At 36.0% G+C, this 15,559-nt stretch overlaps 1 protein-coding gene across 1 annotated transcript in view; it reads left to right on the plus strand.

The window, feature by feature from the left end:
- The window catches only part of Spag17 (sperm associated antigen 17), a 206,691-nt gene that overhangs the window by 118,918 nt on the left and 72,214 nt on the right, over nucleotides 1-15,559 (plus strand). Inside the window, exons 20-25 of the mRNA XM_074050665.1 lie at nucleotides 1,617-1,708; nucleotides 5,085-5,324; nucleotides 7,011-7,122; nucleotides 8,457-8,618; nucleotides 11,103-11,216; nucleotides 13,260-13,435. Coding sequence (XP_073906766.1) covers nucleotides 1,617-1,708; nucleotides 5,085-5,324; nucleotides 7,011-7,122; nucleotides 8,457-8,618; nucleotides 11,103-11,216; nucleotides 13,260-13,435 — 896 coding nt within the window. The remainder of the gene's footprint in view (nucleotides 1-1,616; nucleotides 1,709-5,084; nucleotides 5,325-7,010; nucleotides 7,123-8,456; nucleotides 8,619-11,102; nucleotides 11,217-13,259; nucleotides 13,436-15,559) is intronic.

A 15,559-nucleotide genomic window follows, 5' to 3' on the forward strand; every position in this document is an offset into this window, starting at 1 on the left:
TAAAATATGTTGACAATGTAGGAGGGAAATTCAGAGTTAGTGGGTTTCCATGAGAATAATTATAGGTTCCAACAGTGAGTTTAAATCAAGGCCCTCCTTAGAATAACAAACATAGGAATCCCAAGGCTACCTGGGAGTGGGAATCTAGAGATAAAGGGAAAGGTGATTCTTAGAGGCATAAGGAAGGAATTTGACAGGCTCTTGACTCTTTGGGTTTATATATATATATATATATATATATATATATATATATATATACATAAAATTTTATAATATATAAATGTGAATATATTTTTATAATATATGATATAATATATATGCAATATATAATAATATATTATACATATTATGTATATTTGTATATCATCATATTTGGAATACATTATAATACATAGTATATAATATTATATTAAAATACAATGTAATAAATAATATAATATACTAAAATATTGTATAACAATGTATATATTATACTATTTATTATATAATATTTATTACATTATTATATAATACATACTTATACATTATATATAGTTATTCACTATATAAATATAAATAATATTTATATTAAATATTGTTTATAATATTTCCATGGCTTTGAGCCTGTAGGACAAAGAGAGAAGAAAATGACAGAGAGTAAAGTAGATTTTTAAAAGGATACTTGATAAATAGAAGAATTTAAACAACAAGACAGTTCATTTATAAAATAAAAATATTTCATTGAATTTATGCAAAAGAAATAGACTGTTAATAATATTCATTATTTATGGTACATGAAATTAAATGATTTTTCATAGAGAACCAAAGCTATGCAGTTCCAAGATTTTTGCAACCTCTTCAGTTATCAGAGGAGTTTGTACATGGCTTGACTTTAAAGTAAAACTTGAGCCAAATTGATGATGAATCATTTACCATACCCACCAAAATGGCTGTATAATCCCAGCTCAGCTTCTTCCTAACAGGGGCCCGCATCCCTGAAAAGATGGATGGGACTATATAAGAAATAAATGTGAGGCTGCCTTCTCACTCTTAATTCTGAAGCCATACTTGCCCATTAGCAGGAAGAAATGATAAGATGATTGTTTTTCTTTATAATGCTACTGAGCAACCCAAAAGCTCACTCTCTAAGTACCTCTGGAAATCTAGAAAATGGCCAAGTTAGGATTGGAACACACATGGTAGTAAGTATGGCATTCAGTTAAAGTTCTCTCAAGTCAGAAAAGATATTAACCTTCAAAACCAAAAGACTACAATGACAACAGAAGGGCTTCAACATGGGAGGTAAGGTTAGTGTTCTGCATGGTCTCGAGGTATAAAACTAAGCTTAACAAGGTACAAGTTTTAGAGAAAGAGATTCAGTTCAATAAAAGTACATCACAGCATACTGAGAACAGAATGCACTGTCCAGAGACTCAGAACCCCATCACCACAGAGGTTCCAAACCACTTCAGATGTCTATCAGATGTCTATGCAGGTGACAAGAAAGAGTTTAGAGATGAACAAATGGGGAGTTGAACTAGATACTGCTCAAGATCTCCTCTAACCCCAGACATTTAGTTCTTCCATGATACCTTATTTAAGAGAGTTGCTAAGAGTTTAATTTTCTCTGCTTATAGGTAACAAATTAGTCAGCAAATCAGATATACCAGAACAAGAAAAAGAGAAAGAGAAGGAAAAGATTCCTTTCATTTTAGAAGGCTCGCTCAAGGTAATCTAAGGGAAGACAAAAATTATCTTGTGATGGAGATTTTGTACTGGTAGAAGAAAATGATCTTTTTTGAAATGGCAATGAAAGGATTGTCTCTCCTCCACACAGACTCCTCCACCTGATGTTAAGTCTTTGAGAGAATCTGTGTCTTATTTGTTTTTACATAACCCCAGTCAAGGGTGGTGACTTGTTCACTGGTAAACTATTTTTGTTGCAGATGTTTGGTTTTGTTTATATATTTTTAATTTGAATTTTTCACCAAAAAGTAATATATACTTTTGCAATAATTCCAAATTATCCACCTGAACTATATCATAAGCCCCTAATATAAGAAATATTAAAGTTTTGGTATATTCTATACTCATACAAGCACATACTCAATAATATACAGAGAGGTTTTTGTTATTGTTTATTTGCTTATGGTTTAGGTTAGGTTTGGGGCTTCTGTCACTATGGGTTAGGGTATGTCACCCTGTTGGAATGTGGATATATTCACCAAATCAGAATTTAGGGGAGTTCGGGGAAGTTTCACCATGTAGATGTGATCAGTTATTACCTCAGTCTCCAGCTCCTCTCTCTTCCGTGAAGGGTGGAAGGGGACAATGTGCCAAGAGGTCCAAGCTTCTAACCTGGATTTGATCTTTTGGGGGACCAGCTTCCACCCCATCCTGAAGCTGCCTAAAGTTTGCCAAGAGTTGCCTCACTAGAACAAAGACACTCCTATCACTCATGACATTCCATTGGATTTAAGAGTTCTATGCCAGAATCCAAGAATGAAGACCAAATATCTGTTTCTTATTATATCATAATATCATAGTTTCTATTAAATGCAGTTGTTAGTTCTGTGAAAAATGGCTTTATTTTGCCCCTGTTCATTAAGCATAGTTTTCATTTGCAAAACTCTTTATTTCCTCATAGCACTCTCAAGATTCTGTTCCATATCTTCCTTTCTGACCTGTGACTGTTAATAAATTGGTTATTAATCTAATTTGACATTCTTTTATAGACAGTTTATCTATTCTCTCTAACTGCTTAGAAAGCGTTCAGTGGTATGCTGTAAATGTTTAGCAGTCATTCTCTAGAGAAAAGTGTGCACGTATGTACATGCATATGTTTTATTATACATGTTACTGATAGTATGTTCAGTACGCATCTTACAAAGAATAGCAAAACATACAATACTGTTATTGTAAATTCCATGTAGTCAATTGATTCTCACAGTATGCTTTCATTGATTTTTTTTCTTAAATTCTTGTGTCCCACACAAGTTATGGGTACAATTGACAAACAAGAATAATTCCAATATAAATGTAGATTAATATTTTCATTTATGTTAACAAGACAAACGTTAAACAACAAAAACAGCACATCTCACTCATTCCTCAATGACAAGAGCAACTTGGATAAATCAAGTAATAGATATTGAATGCTGGAAGATATTTTCTCAGGGGGTGTGGATCGAGTGGTAAAAGTACACCTAACAAGCAGGAGGCCCCAAATTCAAAGAGCAGTACTGACGAAAACAAGTGTGCTTAAGAATATTTTCTCAGTTTTAGTGCTAGTTACCATGTAACAGCTACAGACACCACACATTGAGGTTTTTAATCTGCATTATCAGCATTCTAGACATCATTTCTGGAGTGTAGACAATTAGAATCCAGCAACCCTTACTTGTAGCAGTGACTGATATCTGTAGTGTAAATACTTCCACAGTAGCTGATTTCAGGCTGTCATGTGACACCACTGTCCTGTAGTGTTTACAAGACAGGCATACCATTTTTATAAATAACCTCAAGAGAATAGATAACAGTGGACTGTAGCAAAATATGTATGAGGTGGTGAGTTTTGAATATTTATTTTTTGTTTTAGTAGTGTATTTAATTGTGCATTTATAGAATTTGTCTTTGATTGTGGCTTTGGTTAACTGGCTCACAAAATTCCTAAAATTTAACAATGCACTCTTTAAGTCAATATGAGCCAGGTTCAGCACACCTCTATTATTTCTTGCTTTTGGTTCATTGACCTTCCTGAATGTTGGATTATGTCCTTCACCAACCCTGGAAATATCTCAACCAGTATCTATTCAAATACTCCTTCTCTACTTTACTCCCAAAAGGATCATCAAACTCACCTCATCATTTTTGGTACTCCCTTGTTTCTTCCTTATGCTTTTGATACTTCATTTTGTTTATTTAAACATACTATTTTATTTTATATTCTTATATTTCATAATTCCAATATCTTCAGTCTTTGCAGATACACTTTCACTATTTTTCTCCAGATTCTTGAACACAGTGGCTTATTGCCTCATGTTTTGTAATTTTCATTTGTGAGCTTATATCAACTCATAACTTTTTTTTTAAGCAGGGTCTCACTGTAAACCTCAACTGGCTTTGAACTTTCAATCCTCCTGCCCCAGCCTCCTGAGAGCTGGAGTTATAGGGATGAACCACCACACCTGAAAACTCATAACTTTTTTCAAATAAAAATGTTAGGTAATGTGCATTTTGGCCACAAATCGTTATGAGGACAAACTTGAGGATAGGCATTCCCAAAACAGACACCAATACCTGCTCTCCAGTCACCCAGCCTTGCTTAACCCCAAGGCCAAGAGAGCAAGCTAGAATTCTCATTGTCTTCTTCTATAGAGAAAATTTTTTTTGTAGCTCACCCGATCAAAATGAAAATTTTAAAGTTCCAATTTTTATTCAGGGGTCTCTGTTCAGCTCTCCCAGGTTTCATCTCTAGTCCCCACAATCCATTAAAACCTAGGTTCCAGGCTTTTAGGAATGGGAAACTCCTTAGCCTCACTTCCTTCACTGTATTAGTTCTTTCTCATATCCTTTGCTTTTCTGCCAGCAGTGTTATGTATTATAATGACTTTAAATTTTCTTTTATGGGCTGGTGGAGTAACTCAAGTGGTAGAGTATCTACTCAGCAAGTGTGAGGCCCTGAGTTCCAACCCTAGTACTGCCAAACAAAAACAAATATCCATTGTTTTTTAAATATTTTTCCCAGAACCTTTCTCTGAGCATGTAGTCTATCATATTGTTGAAAAAACATCTTTAGGACATAAGTTAAGGATTGGTGTCCCATGGAGAAGGACAGAAGACAGAGGCACTTAAGAGGCTGCTACAATAGACCAGGCTAAAGATGAAAACTAATAAAGGAAACAACAACAGAAAGTGGGAGAAGAAGCTGAAGTGAAGACAGATCTCTGAGGAGAATAAGCAGAATTTAGTGTTGGGTGAGAGGGAAACCAAGATTATTAGCTCAGCATTTCGATCGTGTGAATTTTTTTCCAAAATGAACCTTAATGAGACCCAAGTTTAATTTGTTTCAAAACCCCTGTTTAATTTTTTCAATGTATTTACAGGCATGGAAAGAAGAACAAGATCGATTAGCAGAAGAGGAACGCTTAAAGGAAGAAAAGAAAGCAGAAAAGAAGAGCAAAGAAACTGGTAAAAAGAAAGGCAAGGATAAAGCAGAGAAAGAAGATAGTAAGTCTTTGAAGAAAAAAACTTCTTCCAAGGAGAAAGATAAAGAAGAACAAATAAAGATCCCAGAAGTGACAGAGGAGCAAGTCCCACAGGCAGAGCCTGAGTTTCTCTATCCGGTAAAATCAGTTCTCTAAGAAGTCTCTTGGGGCTGTTTCTTTTTTGGTGTTTTTTGGAAGCACTGGGGTTTGAACTTGGGGGCCTCACACTTGCTAGGTATGCACTCTCACTGCTTGAGTCACTCTGCCAGCCCTCTTGGAACTGATTCTAACTGATTGGAAAGGAGATAAACCATCCATGAGCTAAACCTGTATTCCATCTTTTTTTTTTTTTTTTAATCTAGAACCTTCTTCGCAGCCAATTACCAAGATAGGAGCAGCTTCAGGCCAGTTTGTTGCTAGGTGACTTAAGGGCCTTACATAAAGATGGAAATTTGACAGGAAAGCATCCATTTAGGTTCATGTAAATAAGCAACTATGAGAGATCAGCAGGAAGGCTGGCTTTGTCTCAGAATTTGCTGAGTACATTTCGTTGCTTCTCCTCTGGATGCCCATGTTTCTGGCTCATATGTTTTTGTGAAAACTTCTCTTCACTCATTTGTCTTCAGGTGGCTCTTCATGGAAAAACTTATCAAGAAAAAAAATGTAAAGAAATGTAATAGTGTCTGCCCTTTGTAGCTATTACTCTAAACCAGTTGTTCTCAAATTTTAACATACAGCAGAACTAGCTGGCACGCTAGTAGCAACAGTTAGTAGAAAATATACTTTCTAAATAATTTCCTAAAGTGTCAAGCATCTGGACATCACCAAAGATTCAGATCCAATGATGGGGGATGGGAGGGTAGCCTTGACATCTGCCATTCACAAAAGCCCTATGGTGGTTCTAATTAAAAAATAAAAAGGAGTCAAGTGTCAATATTATTTAACAAATCACTTCAATTTATTTATTTATTTGTTAGGATTTGAACTCGGGACCTTGCTCTTGTTAAACAGGTTGCTGTACCACTTGAGCCATATCCGCCACACCTTTTTGCTTTAATTATTTTTCAGATAGGGTCCTGTATTCTTGCCCAGGGCTTCTGACTGTGATCCTCTTACCTGTGCCTCCTGAGTAGATGGGCCACAGGGATGTACCACCATGCCGGCTTGTTTATTAAGACAGGGGTCTCACTAACTTTTTGCCCAGACTAGTCTTGAACTGTGATCCTCCTGATCACTGCCTCCCAAGTAGCTGGGATTGTAGGTATAATCCACCTCACCTGGCTTTAAATGACTTCACTTTTAACGGAAAATTAGCCACTGAATGAGCACTTGATATCTTCTCATACTACCTCAATTATAGACTTGACTTAGTGTGGGTTATGTACATGCTCCAGTGAACGGAGTTGAAAATCACAGACCACTTTGGGCTGTGGGAATAGCTCAAGTGGTAGCATGCCCGCCTAGCAAGTGCAAGGTCCTGAGTTCAAAAAATCACACAATTCTTTTAATTCTGCCTGTTATTATAACACCATAGAAGTTTCTGAAGATGCCAGCCATGGTGGTTCTTAGCTGTAATCCCAGGACTCAGGAGGTGGAGTCAGGAGTATCAAGTCCCAGGCCAGCCTAAGACACACAGTAGGACCATATCTCCAACAAAGATACAAATAAACAATAAAAAAGGTTTCTAAAGACAATATGGATTCTGATCTCTGAGCCTATAAAGCATCAGACATGTTGTTTAGCAGAAATTAGTTGGCTAACACCGATAAATTGATTTTTGTCTATTCCAGTTCTACACCCAAAGCATGATATTTTCTCTCCTAGTTTCGAGGATACAATATGGGAAATACACCCATCCAGATCTCAGGTGGAAATTCCTATTTGTATCCTTCTGATGGCGGGCAGATTGAAGTAGAAAAGACGACGTTTGAAAAAGGTATATTTTGAAAGCAGCTGGTTACGGTCTTGAAAGATATGAGTGTGTCACAGGTAATCGGGGAAGGTTAAAGTCCCTGGCATCCCAGTGCGCACCATGTTCCACATTTTCAGACTCCACATTCTTCTATTAGAATTGACTCTGCAGGGCATGGGCCAGCCCAGAGCTGGGTGTGGACACAGTGATATAGCCATTCCTCCTTGTATTAAAATACTTCCATGTGATTGGTAAATGGTATATCAGACACTGCAATAAGGAAACAGGTACCTAATAATATTGATGACAGCATACTGTTATCTCAGAAATGAAACACACACTGTGGATTGCCAATGCTTTTCTGGTTTGGGCTCTGGTGCACGGAGCTTAGGGCTCTGCTGCTGATATTGCAGCTCTTATTATGATTTGCGTGTGTATACAATGCATATAAACTCCAGATTGTTCATCCTCATCCTATCAACGTTGCAAGATATTTCAATCAAAGTTGAAAATAAAATGCTAAATGAAAGAGAGAGAGAGAGAGATAAAACAGAGAGGTAAAAAAATAATAAATCCAGGCATTATACATGAGCATGGGTTTGGGGAAAATTCTTGTAACTTATAATAATAACTATGACTAACACTAATACAGTTGTTATACACATAACTATATAATGTTATATTCTAGGCATTTACAAAAGTTCTTACAATATATCAATTATATCGTAGTTGAATTCACCCCCTCCACTATTCTTATTTATCCCCCACCTCTCCATTCCTGGAATAGTTTCAACAGGTCTCATTTTTCCATTTATATACGTATATACAGAGTATATGCACCATATTCACCCTCCTTTCCTCACCTCCTCACCCCTTCCACTAGTACCAACCCCCCAGATAAGACCTATTCTGCCCTCCTGGTCTCTGATTTTGTATAAGAAAAAAATGACATTTTTGCTTGCTTAAGATAGTTATACAGGGAATTTCCTTGTGACGTTTCCATGTATATATGTATTATAACCTGTATTGGTTCATCTCCTCTATTTTCTCCTTTCTACCTTTGTCCTCTTCCTATGGTGATTTCAACAGGTTTAAAATTTCTATATTCATTCTTGTTACATTCTATTTTTAATGTGAAAGCTTTTTCACATTAATGACCTCATTTGATAAGTAATAGAGTTGGTTATAGGTATGCATTGCCTCGGCCAATTTATTTTCTCTTCTGTAGTTTGGTTTGAGATGTGACTCCAAGTTCTGCAAATATCTCCTCCACCCATCCTCCTTTACACACCCTTTCATAGGAATGTTGGCGTCCCTCAGAAAATCAGCCCTCTTTCTCCCCCATGGTTCTTCCATAGGTTCAACTTTTATTAAAGTGAAAGTGAAAAAGGACAAGCACAATTTTATTATTCACTTGAAAGACCCAAAGCCAATTAGGAAAAAGCAAACAGAAGAAAAGGATTATTCTTTAGAAGAAGAGGAAGAAAAAGAAAACATTGAGGAACAAAATATTGAAAAAAGTAAGTAGCTGCTTCATTGTGGCAGTGCAGGTTAATTTGTAAGCAATGTGTCAACCCTTCCCTGACAGAAATACACAGTATCCCTCCCACTGAACAGATGCAGGTTTTATAGGTGGCCCCTGAGGTATTTGCCATTCTGCTGATATATATTTTTCATAATGCAGTGTGGATCTGCATTATATACATAGCCCTTCTGCACTGAACTCTTTACTTGCTCCTGCTGCCTCCAGGCAGCAAGCTCTTGATCCACTTGTCATACAGAGTCTCTCTAGTCCAGCTTCCTTTACACAGCAGCATTGAGTTTGTGATATCTATTCTGCCCTTAATTTTGGTCTGTGTACTTGTATCATATATCATTGTTAAGACTCGGGTCCTCGTTAATTAATTCTACTGAAGTTTACCCCAAGTAATGGGGTTTTCTTCCTATGCTCTATCATTTAATTCTCTCAGTAGCACAAAATCTCTTAGGTTTCAAGGACAAGGGAAAAATCAGCTTGCCTATGAAAATCATTACCTGCTTGGAGATCAGAGGTATAAATGGATGGCCAGTATTTAAATCATGAAACTTTCAGATAACTCCATTCAATACCTGTAGGCAACACATCTGGGGAAATCCATTGCTTCTTGTCCAAAGTGGCATGGGTTATACCTGAAAAAAGAGATGTATTACTAAAATGTTTAAGAAGTCTACTATAAATGGGATCAATTACAAAATTCTGCTGAGAAAATTAGTTACAGTGACAATTTTCAAACCCAAGAGAAGTATGAATATACTCTTACTTAACACAGAAAATTGAAAATTACTTTGCTTTAACTGATATAAAAATATACTGATTATCATAAAATAATTTTAAATACAGAAATATTTGAAGAAAATAACAGTTGCTTATAATTTTACCAACCCAGTGATAATCACGATTCATAGTGTATTTCTTGTATATCATCACAAGCATTTTCCTGTTCACTTAATATTCTTTGATAACAAGATTTTTTAATGACTTAATAATATCTCATTGATATATGCATATATCACAATTTCCTTAATCATTTCATGTTTTTATGTGGAAACAGGTATTTCTACCAAATTTAGGTTGTGATTTCACCAAAATTAATAAATAAATGTATGTATGCATACATACCTAATAATTTAATCATTCCCTTTTTGCGTGGTTAAACGGCATATAATTTTTTTTTTTTTTTGCAGTACTGGGGTTTGAACTCAGAGCCTACACATTGAGCCGCTCCACAGCCCTTTTTGTGTTAGGTATTTTGGAGATAGGGTCTTACAAACTATTTGCCTGGGCTGGCTTTGAACCACGGTCCTCCTGATCTCTGCTTCCTGAGAAGCTAGGGTTACAGGTGTGAACATTCCATTCTAAGATTGTCTTTTATCATTTCAGCTTTAATTTTCTCCAAAGCCTGCAAACTTTGGCTTATATTTATCCCATGATCTGCTTTTGTATGACCCATAAACCAAGGATAGTTTTTGTATTTGTGAAGTTGTTACCCAAAAGAATATATGATAAATACTGTGTGTGACCTACAAAATCTAAAATACTTACTGTCTGGATATTGTAAGAAAAAGTTTGCTGTCTCTTTCACCTGCTGAGGCAACAATAGACAGATGAACAGACAGACAGGGAGAAAGATGGGGAGACAGAGTAGGTACCATTGCCTGCCATGCTTGCTTTCTCCCCTCCCATTTTACAGAGGTTTCTGTTCTGGTTTACTTATCATTTGCTTAGTTTTATTATGTTTTCACCTTAGATGGCACCCATTTTAGCGTGCTCTCTCAATGTTTACATCCCTATGAATATCTTGAGTGATAACTTGATTGATTACAGGGGCTGGGGCTGTCAAAGTGAACGTGTGGAATGGAGACTTCACTCGCAAATATTTTCGCCCAGTGTGAGCCTTATGTTTTCATTGTCGTGAAGTCCTTTTTTTACTCCATTGTTCATTTTATGTCCAAGTGTAGACATTACCTCTTCATGGGTTGTAATACTGTAAATCATTCTGTCCAGTGTCCATTGTATGATAACCCAAGAAATGGAAAGCTACAAATAAAACAACAGAAAAGAAAATTCACAAATTCTTCACACATGCCTTAAGAATATGTATTCTTAAAATTTTTTTCATTGAAGTTATGCTTGACTGAAACAATTTTAAAATGTGTTTTAAAATATAAGGAATTTTAAATGCAGGGATTTAAGAATGTGTTATAAAGTGTGAGGAAATTGAGACTGACCTAGTGGTTTTCAATTTAAAAGTCATATCAACAATCTACCAGATCAATAATCTGCATATGGCTCCGCCCTTCACCAGCTCATCTCCTTTCTTCATTTCAGGCTTGAGACAAAACCCCCTCTGACTTCCCCGAGTAACTAATTCAATTATTTTTTAATTCCCAGACTTCCCACTGAGTTTCTCTTACATTTCTTCTTAATAAAATGGAAATGTCCTTGATTCGATTTTGTCTTTTAGAAATATCGAATATGGGAAATAAAGCTGTTAGCAAGTTTGGATCTTTTTCTGCCACTTTAGAAAATGGAATCTGCCTCTCAATAAGTTATTATGGATCAAGTGGATTGGCGCCAGGTAAAATGAACACAATAGAAAGATCACTGTGTCCCTCCCATGCCAGGGGTGCCTGCCCATCCTCAGTCTGCATGCGTGTCAATAAACCTGTTCAGATTTAATGCCTGTCATAGGTTTTCCTGCAAGGTGGAGATCAGAAATGTATGTGTGTTACATATATATGCTTGTGTGCACATATGTGCATACATGTACATATAGAAGCTTTCACATATAGCAAATAATGCTTGACTTCTTTTTTCTTTTTTTGGTACTACTGAGGTTTGAACTCAGAGCCTCATACTTGCTAGGCTGGCACTCTACCACTTGAGCCACTCCATTATCCCTTAACGTTTGACCTTTAAACACCACTTATCATTATATGATCTTTTAAATAGTCACATATACATGTAAGACCATATGTATACACACACACACACAATATTCCACTCATCATTGTTAACTAGCCCACGAAAATAATTCTGTTAGTTGGTGCCAAGAAAACATGACTTTACTAAGGAATCCACTTGATTTTCTACAGAACAACATTTTTATGAATTCTGTGATTGTGAAATTGCTCCGTGTGCTTTAGGACATTAGTCTTAAAGGAGCTATTCATTGGACAAGTTGAAGGATCTCTATGCCCTATTTCCAATGAACAAATTCTCCAACTAGAAACTATTTCCTTTCAAACCACAAAGTAGTATGTTACTGTACCAAGGACCAATTAAGAAATCTGTGGGTTTGCATGCATTTTAAAGGGAACTAACCACAACATATTTTTTAAAGCATTACAAAAATCAGTAAGTCATCTCTATGCCACATAACCTTAAAATTAAGTGGCAGTATGGATCATGGTAACCAAGTTATCTCCTTATTATGTAGTTCCTTTCCTGCAGAGACAACTCCCATGAGTCGCTATAATCTTGTTTCTTAACTTGATAGAATTTGAAATATTTCTAATACCATAACCAGGAGAGGTCTTTAAGCAGTTAGGCACACGATGTAGACCTGAGAAGGAAGGTCATGTCTTAAGATGTGAATTTTGGAGTCATTAGCATGTAGATGGCACCTGGAACCCTGGTAGTAAAGAAAACCATCCAGATCTAATATATATAGATATATGCACATATATACATATACACGCATATACACACACACACATACACACACATACATAGGTGCTCAGTACTGGCTCTGTGTCACAGTCACGTGTAGCGTGTCACAACTGTAGCCGACTGGGCTTCATCTCCTATGAGTCTGAGTCACTAGGTCAATACTGAATATTTGGTTTTTTTAATCCCCTGAATAATTATTACTGGAGTAGGAGTTGAGAACATAATGCACACCAGAATATAAAAACATTTTGGGGAATGAAAAAAATGGGAGTTAGTAAAGGAGACCAAGGAAAAACTGACTAGAGATTTAAGACATCCAGGGAGTGGTGTCCTGGAGCTAAGAGAACAGACTTTAAGAAGAAAGGGATGTCATGGAGCTACCCATGCAATTCCTCCTTTCATCAGCTCTTACACGTGCTTTAAAACCAGCAGAAAACAGATCACCTACAGGACAACATCGTTTACCATCTGTTGCTAAAGAAACAATCCATTGCTTTGCTGGATTTCCTTGATTGTATAATTTACTATATTCCTATTTAATACATTTTATATTCTGCTGTTTGCATGCAGATCTTAGACTATTTTGACCCCAGTAAGACTTCAAAGTTTTTTCATATGCCCTATTTCTCAAATAAGTGGAAGGAAGATTGCTGCTGTACCATTAAGAAGTTTAAAACTTAGGTGGGAAGACAAGAACATGAAATAATGTTCTTGAAATAATGACTCAATTAATCAAGCATACTAAAGTATTAAGTCTCTGAAATTTTTTAACTACAATCTTGATTTTCATATCAACTACATTTCTCCTGAAATATATCCAACCAATAAAACACATTCAGCAAGGTAAAAGTTGTTGCCAACTTGTACATACTTTTAAGATATGTTATTCAATAAACATATCAAATGCAAATGTTTGATTTACTTGTTTTTCCCTTTTACCTATTTACAGATGACAAGGATCCTAATTTGGATGCCATGTTGAATATCCCTTCAGCGTTTACAGCAACAGTGATTCCCGTTATAGTGCCTGTTCCTCAAGGCAAAGTAAAAGGGAAAGTGAAAGGCAAAGAAAAACCCAAAGAATCCCTTAAAGAAGAGGAGAGCCCAAAAGAAGAAGAGAAAAAGGTAAATGAGCCTCACCACAGATTTCCAAACTCTGTTTTTGCCTCAATGTTAACTTTTTAAAAACCATGACTCATATCATTAAAGTTATCATAGTGCATACATTTTATTATGCACACAATTACAGTCCTTGTAATTTAAACTGGGAATGAGCAAGAAGAATTTGCCATAAATGTTGAATTCCCACTCCGGGAGACATTGCCATGCATAAGTTGTCTCAGGTCATTCATTCTAAACTCAGAAGGACTAGTTCAATCTTCCCCACTATGGTTCTTGGGTTATTTATTTATTTATTTCCTTTGGGCTGGTTCAATTCCTATAATTTCTTATTTTTATTACTTGATTTAGTTGTATTGAGATAAATAACAGTTGGAAGACAAAAGTCTGCAGCTAAACAACAGAAAGAGTTCCATTTGTTAGACTTGCACTTAGATACTGATATGCCAAGAATTCAGCAAGACTAAGGGACAGGTCACTGCTGGTGAAAGAGTAACCCACCTTCTGCCCCCAACCTATTCATCATAGGACAGACCTGCATTTGTGACAGGCATGCATGCATGCTCACACATAGATACACACACATACACACACACACACACACACACACAGAGGCTTTGACCTCAAACATCTCCCTAGTAGAACACAGATAAAAAAGCTCTAAAGAGGGATAACAAAATATACGGGTAAATTTTGATTCTTGGTATTTACTACTAAAAGTACAGTGCACAAATTCACAACTTATTAGAAGAAAAATGAGTTTAAAAATGCTCAAGAACCCAGATTTCAGAGTTTGACCCTTTAAAAGTTATGGGGTATAAATATTATTTGGCCTCTTTACATATTTACATAGCTCCATTGGTAAATTAAAAGTTCAGGTGTTGAACAGAAAAATCACAGATAATGCATTTAAAAGTAAAGTAGTAGACAGAAGCAACTTGATAGCAAATACATCAGTTCACCTAAGATTTTCAAAAATTTCAAGAATGAGGGGGTAAGCAATGATTATTAGCTTTGTGTGAAAGGACAGATTTGACATGGCAGGTTTGTGGTTTTTAGTATTTTTGTTCATTCTGTAGAACTTCATAAGTTTTTCCCTCTTAATTTTTTTTTCTGTTTTTTGTTTCTTTCTTTGTTGAGACAAGATCTCCTTATGAATCAGGTTGGCCTCAAACTCACCATGTAGCCTCAGACTCTAAATCCTCTTTTCTCTACTTTCCAAGTGCTAGGATTACAGGCAAGTGCCACTACACCCAGCCCTGGTTTGTGTTTTTAACTCATTTTTAGCTAATCATTCATATTTTTCCTCCATTAGTAACAAAGAAAAGACATAACAACCTAAATTATCAATAATAGATAATTCATTAGAATAAGCTAAAGACCTAGTGATGGGATATTAGAATGGTTTCACTGGCTAACAAAAAAAATCAGTTGGAAAAACTGAAGTAGTTATCATTAGGGATTGTTTGGAAGTTAACAAATAACTTCCTTTTTTGAGTGACTAATCAAGGGATTCAAGCATAGCTGACCTAAGATTAGCTAGAATTTTAACATACACACACATGAACCCTCATTAATTAATAAAAAACTTTTTATTGTCTTTTTCACTTGCTACGAAAGAAGTGCATATTTATTACAGAAAAATAAGGGCAAGTATTATAACAGCACACTGTCTCTAGCTCCCAAAATGTAAGAATTACACACAAAAAAGGCAGTGAGGTATCTAGTTTCCCACACTCTGTGCGTCTTAGTCTGTTTGAGCTGCTATCACAAAATACCTTAGACTGTGATGTTACACACGATAGAAATGCATTGCTCAAATCCTAGGGCTGGGAAATCCAAGATCAAAGTGCTGGCTGGCTCAGTGTTTGGTGAAGTCCTGTTCCTATATACATGGTACTTTCTGACTGTTTTCATATGGCAGAAAGGGTAAGGGTGCTTCATTGAACCTCACTTATAAAGGCAGTCATCTCATCATGAAGGTAGGGTCCCCGTGACTTGCTCATTTCCTGAAATTTATGTCTTCATAATATCTCAGGATATTAGGTTCCCACATAAGAGTTTTGGAGGACACTAACATTCATACCATAGCATTGCCCATGTTCTTCTTACACTTCAGAATAATGGCAT

The sequence above is a fragment of the Castor canadensis genome, chromosome 12 (assembly GCF_047511655.1).
Source record: "Castor canadensis chromosome 12, mCasCan1.hap1v2, whole genome shotgun sequence".
In the NCBI taxonomy this organism is placed as follows: domain Eukaryota; kingdom Metazoa; phylum Chordata; class Mammalia; order Rodentia; family Castoridae; genus Castor; species Castor canadensis.